The sequence below is a fragment of the Carya illinoinensis genome, chromosome 15, assembly GCF_018687715.1.
Source record: "Carya illinoinensis cultivar Pawnee chromosome 15, C.illinoinensisPawnee_v1, whole genome shotgun sequence".
NCBI classification, from domain to species: Eukaryota; Viridiplantae; Streptophyta; class Magnoliopsida; order Fagales; family Juglandaceae; genus Carya; species Carya illinoinensis.
In genome coordinates, this window is record NC_056766.1 from 15,109,849 (window position 1) to 15,119,456 (window position 9,608).

Below are 9,608 nucleotides of genomic sequence, written 5' to 3' on the forward strand. Positions count from 1 at the left end.
CACCATGCATAAGTTTTATGAAATTGCTTTCTATAAATATAATACCATATTTCTAATTCTTAATCATTAAGATCCTATTTTAGATTTGACTAAAAGTCTATGTGTAATGTCTTGAGAGGGGTCCTATTTCCTTTGTGCTTTATGCTTAATCCGTCTGTAGCTAAATGGCCAAGTATTCTTCTCGGGGGTATTCTCGGTAGGCCAAGGATTTTCTATTTCCAAAAATGGTCAAGTATTGTTCTATAAAAAATTTATCTGCAGTCACTTTTATATATTCTCTTATATATTCTATTGATATAATTAATTGTGTATTAAAAAAATTAATATAACTAATTATATTAATAAAATGCGTAAAAATATACTAAAAATATACTAAAATGACTACTCGTAATATTACTTTTTAAAAACCAAGTTGATAGAGCTTCATCTTCCAGACGTGCACATTCCCTATAAAATAACGTTCACGAAAAGAGAGTGAAATCAATAATGGCGGAGTGATCTTTCGCCAACCCACTATTACAAATAGAAAGGCCTCCAATCTGAGTGACAACCACTCTTACCTCCTTTTCCTCTCCATTGATATCTTCTTTCTCTCTCTCACACACACACACCAACAGTACCAGTGCCATTAATGATGGCGATAAGCTCAAAGCTTTTCCATCTTCTCCTTCTATCCTCATTGGGTGACTCCCTCCTTATTATTTGTTTGTATGATTTTTCAGAATGATGAGTTTCAACTTTCAAGTGGTACTGAAAGAACTTAGAAGTTTTTTCTTTTGCGTGCGATGATGAATTTGCAGGTACTTTGGCTTCAGCTACAGTTTTTACAGTCCTGAATCAATGCCCATACACAGTGTGGCCCGGATTTCTTTCCGGGAATGGGCTCAACCTCGGGGACGGCGGGTTTTCCCTGGCACCTAGCAAATCAGTGCAGCTCACGTCCCCAACTGGCTGGTCCGGGAGGATCTGGGGCCGAACCGGGTGCCACTTCGATGCCTCCGGCAATGGAAAATGCCTCACTGGCGACTGCGGCTCGCTGAAGTGCTCCCTCAGTGGCCAGACACCCGCCACGTTAGCCGAATTTACCATCGCGTCGAGTCCCTCCGGCATGGATTTCTACGACGTCAGCTTGGTCGACGGGTACAACGTCGGCATCAGCGTCAAGGCGACCGGGGGAACTGGTGATTGTCAGTACGCAGGATGTGTCGCCGATTTGAACAGGCACTGCCCTCCCGAGTTGCAGGTGGTCTCCGATTCAGGCTCGGTTGTGGCGTGCAAGAGTGCGTGCGCCGCTTTCAACACGGACGAGTTCTGTTGCACCGGAGGACACTCGTCTCCGCAGACTTGCTCGCCGACGCGGTACTCGGAGATATTCAAGAATTCTTGTCCGACCGCATACAGTTACGCTTACGATGATGCTTCAAGCATTCGCACTTGTTCCGGGTCGGATTACTTGCTCACGTTTTGCCCGACAAATAGCTAGCATGGCTATTGCTTAAACATAATTTACAGTTTAATTTGCTGTAAAGATAATCTTATACAATAAAATGAAGTTAGTACTTGATTTGGTGAAAAGGAAATGACTTAATGTGAACCAGAGTGCACGTCATTAGCAATATTGAAAAGAGAAATTATTTGAACAAGTTCTAAATATATAAGTCTTGTTCAAATTATTTAAAAGAAAAAAAAAATCCTGCTGTTACAAATGTAAAAAATAAAAAAAAAAAAAAAAATCATTTCCTTTTCGTGCAATTAATGTTGTTTATAAAGAGTATGCATGAGACTTGCATCCTAAGAATTATTTGACTGAAAATTAAGAAAAAATTATTCTTTTTTTTTTTTAGTAGAGACTACTTTTTTTTATAAAGGGCCTATACAAGACTTGCATAACCAAAAATTACAAGACCGAAAACCATATAGTCCCAAACTCCTCTCTCTCTCTCTCTCTCTCAACCATTCTCTTAATTCTCTCTAGAAAATCTCACTACAAGAGAAACCAATTTTTTAGATGACAACTTTCATCCAAAAAAAATAAAGATTTCATACCAAAATATTTTTTAAAAAGAGAAATTTTATTGAAGTTGTAATTGGCATTTAGCGGTAATTGAAGTATTGTGACATGCAACACAAGGTTACATACTGGAAAGTGACTAAGTAACCATTGGTACCAAAAGGAATATGCTTATCCCAAATTTAACATGTCTTCCAGAATAAGTTTATATCCTTCGAGTTTCAACTTAACCCGTCATCCTAAAAGTCATACAAAAACTCATATCGTGTCAAACTTCAAAAGGTTCCATAGAAAAACACCAATCGATCATTGATTCATTTCCCTGATGTCCACCATCAGTAGTAGAACAAGTTCCAAGTAAAATATGATCAATTCTATTCTGTTATTAAAAGTAAGTTTGTATTCAACTATCCTTGACCAGGCCTCTCCATCCTGCTCGAATGTTTTCTGTCTTATCACAACATCTACTATTCTAGTTTTGGAATGGTAGCAGGACTACCATGGTGAGACTCCTTGAGATTTCAATAAATTATGCCACAAACATACACAGAGATAACATAAACATGATTAAGATAAACATGAGCATGTATGCATGGACATGAATTTGCAATTCATGGAACTGTGTTTTTCTCTCATCCAAATTCATTTTGCAAATATTCATAAAAATTATAACATCATGACATAAATGAAGCATCTTGCATCTTTACTTATAAATACATGTGGTTACTTTATGGTTCTCTATAAACTGTGTGCGCCTACTGTTTATCTTCACCATATGATGGTTGATGCCGCTTGTGACCTCGTCTCAAGAGATACTATTGGGGACCTCGATCAAGCCCTTACACACTAAGGGGTCTATCATCTCTTTGTTGCAACTTGATTGACTGAATGGACTCATTTGCTTAGTCTTGATCACATGTAGCCCAATATGGAAGCTTGGGTGAATGGAGACTAGTGTTTAGAGGTGTGAATAATGGTGGTGTATGGGGTATGGTGATCTCGGGTATGGTGATAATGGGGTACGGCAAGGTCTTTCTTAGGTGCTAGGCGCCACTTGAATTGTTTAGGATTGAAAGATGGGTGAATGAGGCTAGGATTGGATGTGTGGTTCGGTCAAGGGTAGTGATGGAATTCGGCTAGGGCTTAGGTGGATGGTGATCTCTTAAATTATTGGGATTAGAATTTGAATTTGATTAGAAATGTGTTGGCCGAATATATGGATAACGGATAAGGATTGGATTTGATTTGGTTGGGGATGGGATTTAATTGAGTCAATTAAGGGATAATGACCAATCAAATAATATATGGAAATATATGGTGGGGGTAATATAAGGTGTTCAGTCAAGCCAATTAGACTATGGCCGAATGGCTCTATATGGTAAGTAGGGTTTTGATGGGTTGGTTGGCTATGGGAAGTGGCTTGGGCGTGTATGGTAAGTTGTGGGGCTAGGGTTGGCCGACTAGGGTGTTTGATAAATGGGAATCTTCAAGAAATTTCAAGAAAAACTTATGAACATGTAAAAAAATACATGAACACAAGAATAACTTGAAGAACTTAAGCACAAGTTCAAAAATCCCAATAAAGGTTTCGGCTCCACACAATGCCACTCCAATCAACAACACTCCATAACAATAACAAAGATAAACTCTAAAGAACAAAAGATAGCCAATCAACTTTGATTCATGAATTGCACAAAGATTGAAAAGAAACCTCAAATGATAAATAAAGATAAATAGAATCACACATATTCACAAATTGAAGTTGTGATCCTTCTCCTTGGTGATTCATGAATTGCACCCCAAGAAGCCCAAATGCTAAGCACCAAATAGATAATCCTAGGCATAATGGCCGGCCACAAGGTAACTGTCAAATGTTCAAAAGATGTAAATGAAATGTCTAAGGGTCCTATTTATAGAGCTTACAAATTGAAAACTCCCAAAAAGTCCCTAGTAAATTATTAAATTAAATAAATAAAACAAACATAAAAGATAAAAGGCCCTATGATGACCGTGGCATGCAAGGCCCATGCTGAGCAAGGATGGTGCATGGCCCACAGCTGGGCTAGTCTTGGTCTAGTCCGATGGCTGGTTGCATGGCATGACATGGTGCCATGCATTGGTTTGGTGGTGGGTATAGCATGGCACTGTGCATGTCTTGTTGATGGTGGATATGGTATGGTGCCATGCCTAGGCTTGATGGTGGGCACATGGTGGTGTCGTGCTGCTGTTTTGTGGCCCAGTTAGGTGGCTTGGGCCCTAGTCCTGCATGGCCCGGGCTGGTGGCCTAAGCGATGGGCATGCATAACCCAAGCTGATGGTCTGGGCGCTGGGGCTGTAAGGTACGGGCAGTTGCCATGCGGTGGATGGCATGCCTGGTGTGCATGCCACTAGCCTTGCCTGCAAGGCATGGGCTGGAGCCATGTGCTGGATGGCGAGCATGTCACTAATCTCGCTAAGTGGTGCTGGTGCACGCTGGGCAGGGTGCACTTGCACGCACAAGGGAATGCGCAGGCTTGTGCACATGGGCTGTGTATGCCAGCCTACGCGCATCGAATACGCGCAACCAGTAGCCTCCACGGGCGCCTGCTGCGTGTCCGGGCGTGAGCCAAGGCATGCATGCATGCAGGGTGGCCATGTGACTGTCTTAGCCCTCCAAGAGTTGTGTCAAGGTGTAATCTTGAGTAATCCTCCTAGGGGTTGTGATAGATCAGGCTTCCTGAAACGTCCTTCACTATGAGTACTTTAAAGCAACCACCAACGAGAGTAACCTTCACTCTGGGACTGTTACGATATCATTCGAAGCCGTTGATTGTTTTTCATCCACCCAATGGATGCCACTCAAATTCCAATCACTCTAGAGTGGATATGAGAGTTCCTTTAGGATAATTCTCTATCCTAGTATTGGGTTGTGAAAAAAACTCAGTTTTAATACATGACATACACTTCTTTGCATAGACATGTGATGATGACATTTAATTATGGCATGATATGTGAATGACTTGAAATAACCAGAACATATACAATAAGCATGGCATGTGAATAACTTGAAAAACTTAGAACATATGCAATGAGCATGAAGCATTTACACATAAGCGTACTTATATTATATAAGAGTAGGTTAGAAGCTAATTTATAGACTTTTTACCTAAAATAAAGTTGTCTTGCTGCAAAAAGTGATATTTAATGTTAGGGCTACTTCAAATGTCATATAAAGAAACATCAGAATCCTAAAAATACAAATTGACCCCATAACTATTGAGAATTACAAAATGACCCCTAAGCTTTCAATATTTTCAAACCGATCCCAAAACTTATGAAACTTAACAAAAATCATGAAACTTCAATGCTAATCTCATTTATCTCCTTAAAAGGATATATAGTTTGCAAAAATTTCACCAAGATAATAGATAAAAATTGGAACCTTCAGTCATAATCGTTCATCCAAACCTAAGCATAGGGAAATCATTATAGCTAAACATCACTCATCTTACTCCTAAACAAATCCTATAAGTACATTTACTACCTTGGTTCATGCTATTTACATGCAAACTTAAAGGAAAACCATTAAGCACATGTATAAGAACATTACAACCCTAAAACCGAAACTTATAAGTCATTTTGATCTTATTCCTTTATGCTCTCAATGCCTAAATCATCCATACTATTAAGATGCTAATCACAAATGTTCAAAAACCCTTACTTTGATGAAACTATTCCTTTATGAATGCTTCAAACTAAACACACTTGGGAAAGAAATCAGAGATGAAAACCTAAAGCTTGGAATCCAAAACATGCTTGACAACCTTACTCCTGACTTTGATTCACGTACATTCTTATGTACCTTGATGGTTTTTCTTAAACACATAGGTCCACTTTCATTTATAAATTAGACCTAAATCTCCAAGTATGCACACATGAGCATCATTTATTTATGAAGATCAACTCAAACGACCTAAATGCGAAACAATCTCCAACCAAAACAAGCATGGCTTAGATAACGCTCCAACCTTTGTTCCCTAATCCTTGGATACTCCTAAACAAAGATGTAAGCATGGCACACAAATTATGAAAAATCCGACTTTTATCTATTCCCAACCGAAGCTAACAAGACCAACAGCATTTAATTTGATGGCAACCAAAAACTCAAACCTACTATGAATATCAAAACTTTATTCCATTGAAGAAAACTTTCATACAAACATCGATATAACCTTGTATCCTTTATAAAAGAAAAAGATAAGAGAAATACTTAATAGTTGAGGTACTCAACCTTAACAAAAGAAGCTTCACCACAATAACTCACTAGCTAGCTCCTATCTCTCGGTTTGCGACAAGTGAGGAGGTTTGGTTCGATATTTGTCTTTAAGTATGGTTGTTTGGAGAACAGAAGAAGAAAAGAAGGAAGGAGACAACGTTAGTTATAGAGCTCTCGGTTTCTAGCTGGTAAGTGAATGGAAGAATAACCCCAAAACCTGATCAAGTCATAAACCGTCCATCACCCTTCCTGTTTTAAATTTTTGTTGCCCAATAACTATCCACCATAATCCTCCATAGCTAATATTAGAGGATCCATAGAGGTGCAGTCCAGCCCTTATGAATGCTGGACATGTGGCACAAATGACAGCAAAACAATTATGGATAGAAGCTGAATGGGGGTGGGTGCATCACTGCATGCACGGTTTCCTTCATGTTTTTCCCCACAAGTTTTCCCTCCTAATGACCTATGTGTGACCATGAAATCAGATGATTTTACCAACCAAAAGCTTGGCAAAGAAATTAGTCACATTGCAAGAATTCTATTGGTGGCAAGGGGCTGCATGCTGCAGAAGAGAGAAGAGAGATTGCTTGCTTGAGGATCTCGGCAAAGGCCTCTAGTCCCATATCCTCCCCTCAAGTTTCCAGCTTCTTATAATCATTGGCAAGATCTAAATTCCTAATAATTGTACCGACCAAAATACATCTAAATCTGACCAAAAAGCTTCAAGTTTCATTGTTGATGAGGGGAGGTACGTATAATGCAGAAAAAAGAAAGAACAAAAATGGTTGGGGAAGGGTCTCGGCCATAGGCTTAATTTCAAGCCTTTCTTCCACTTGATTATTCCTAGTCTTTTCTGACCGATGGATAGTCCCAAAATCCCATGAGCATGCTGGCCAAAAAGAAAATGATTAGAATTCTTACCAAAGAAAGTGAATTCCATTAGTGGAGAGGGCTGGCACACAAAGCAAAGTATAGGAGACAAAATTGGAAAAAGTTATCCTGTGAAGAATCTTTTTGCCAAGTGTAACTCATGAAGGTGTAAAGAAGTAAGAATTATTCTAAACATGCAATTTGGGACATCAAAAGTCGATATCTAGATGACTCAGGGCGGTATCATCCTAAGAATGAGGTGGCAAAGTGAGCTGCTACATGTCTAGTTCGAATTAGGCCACTTAGCGCCACATCATCACAAAAAAATTATCACACTAAAATTCTCTTACAATTCTAACTAAAGCGTTGGCACTAATCTTTTTGTCAAATTATACTCCACCTCAAAATATTCGGTGAAACTTGACCAATTTTAAGGTCATCGTAAATTCTTGGGCCTAAGATCTACTACTTCAACCCATGACATCCTAGATCCAAAGGTTATAGGCGAAATTCTTGATTCTCACCTTGCCTTGGAGTACCACCTTGGAGTGCCACATTTTCATCCTAAAAACTCCGTCTCAAACGATTGATCTTAAGTTTCATCCCAAAAAAATATTTTTAGGGACAAAATTGTTTGATCCGTCCAAAACCCATTCGAACGATTTTTTTCATTTCATTCTAAAAGCTTGTTCGAATGCAGACTCTCTCTTTGAACAGAAATTATACTGCTCGGACAAGGTTGGGAATGGAATTCGAATGACATGAATTTGATAGCTTCTATTCGAATGGATTGTGTTCGAACTAGACAATCATGTTCAAACATTTGAGTTGTTGTTCAAAAGTTCATTTGCCTTGTTCAAATGAAACTTTGATGAATATTCATGCCAACAATGTGTTTGAACCTAGTAGTAATCGATTCGAACATGAGTGATGGGTTTAATTTCAAATCAAAAGGTTTATTTATACATCCAAATGGTTGTCAATAAATATGGTCGAATGTTAATTTACGAATGATATTATTATGATTAGTGTTTGAACGGTGGATATTCTGTTCCACGTATACAAATATTGCCTTAAAAATGGAAAACCTTAGTACAATAATTGCAAAAATGGGAAATTAAGAGAACAAATTCTAAGTTTGTTGTGGCATAAATTGTTGTGATCATATCATTAACTGCACATGCTCTAACATTTGTTCACTTTTTGGGATGAAATATAATTCATCCCAAAACAGATTATGTCCCAAAAATTGAAATCTCTTGTAGTATATATGTCCCTCAAAAAAATTAGAACTCCTCATTGAGTTATGTGTTTAATATGAAGCGCATTAAATTTAATTCTTTTGAGTTTTGACAAGTTGATTTTGAAAAAGAAAATAAAGATTGAGTTCATGTATGCATACGTTAAATGGAGGGGGCGCCCACACGGGCAGACCCCCCTTTTGATTGCATACGTTATAACGCATGGCTTAAAGCCATGCGTTACACAGCCAGTAAACGCATGGCTTTAAGCCATGCGTTTCCAGCGTATTGAAGACTGGCCTTTAAAGGCCAGTCGTGTAGGGGGCTATATATAGCCCCTCTCCTTTTGATTCTGGTGCATCAATCACAATAGTGAAAATCTCTCTCTCACTTGTTCTCTCTTGAAATAGTTTATAGGCTGTGGATTTGTTAAGTGTTACTCTAGTTTTATAACTACGTAGTACACTTTACCACTAAGAGAAAACGCTTGTTTTTTGTCGCGCTGGAGAAACTTGTGGAGCATTTCTTTAAGCTAAGCCCGAAGTACTTTTCGTTGTGCATTCTTACATATACTATATATGCTTCTTTTCCGAAAGTTTTCAAAGTCTCATATGTAAACTCTGTAGCCAACAAACAATCTAAATACCATACAAATCTTTCTCTTTCACATTGGCTTTCTCTTATCTCTCTTTCGATCAGGTAATTGCTTATTAATTAGGCCTTACCGGAGCGTAGATACTCACATCCTATATTGCAAGATATCGTATATATAATTAAAAATTGGGATTGACACACTTTGCATTTTTATATTGTTAGGATCAGTTTTTAACTCTAAATTACAAAAAAGACATTGTATCTTCGGATTATATACAAAAATATGACATTTTTTACTTTCCTCTAAAATCTATCCATTAAGATTGTGTTAGATCACCTATAGGCAATTTTCTTCCATCTTAAAGGCCAACGTTCTACCCACCCCGCAGCCAAGCACCCCCGCATGGGTGGCAGTAACTAATTTGGCATTCTATTATTATCATATCTAAGTCAAAAAGTATCAATAAACAAAGCATCTTTTATCTTTACAAGAAGTATATTGGAGGGGATATTCCCCTAGTTAAGACACTGAAGCCCATCTCGGCCTAGATTGCCCATCTCAACCTAGATCGCTCATCTCCTATGGCCCAGGAATCACCAATGGAATCCAACGCACAAGCTGTATTAGAAGAAA

At 38.4% G+C, this 9,608-nt stretch overlaps 1 protein-coding gene across 1 annotated transcript; it reads left to right on the plus strand.

Annotated features, from left to right (window-relative positions):
* The first annotated feature begins 524 nt into the window (after positions 1-524).
* Positions 525-1,575, plus strand: LOC122297313 (pathogenesis-related thaumatin-like protein 3.5). Its single transcript, XM_043107342.1, has 2 exons — positions 525-683; positions 801-1,575. The coding sequence occupies exons 1-2, from the start codon at positions 632-634 to the stop codon at positions 1,481-1,483; spliced, it is 735 nt and encodes a 244-aa protein (XP_042963276.1). The 5' UTR covers positions 525-631; the 3' UTR covers positions 1,484-1,575.
* Positions 1,576-9,608: the final 8,033 nt, after the last annotated feature.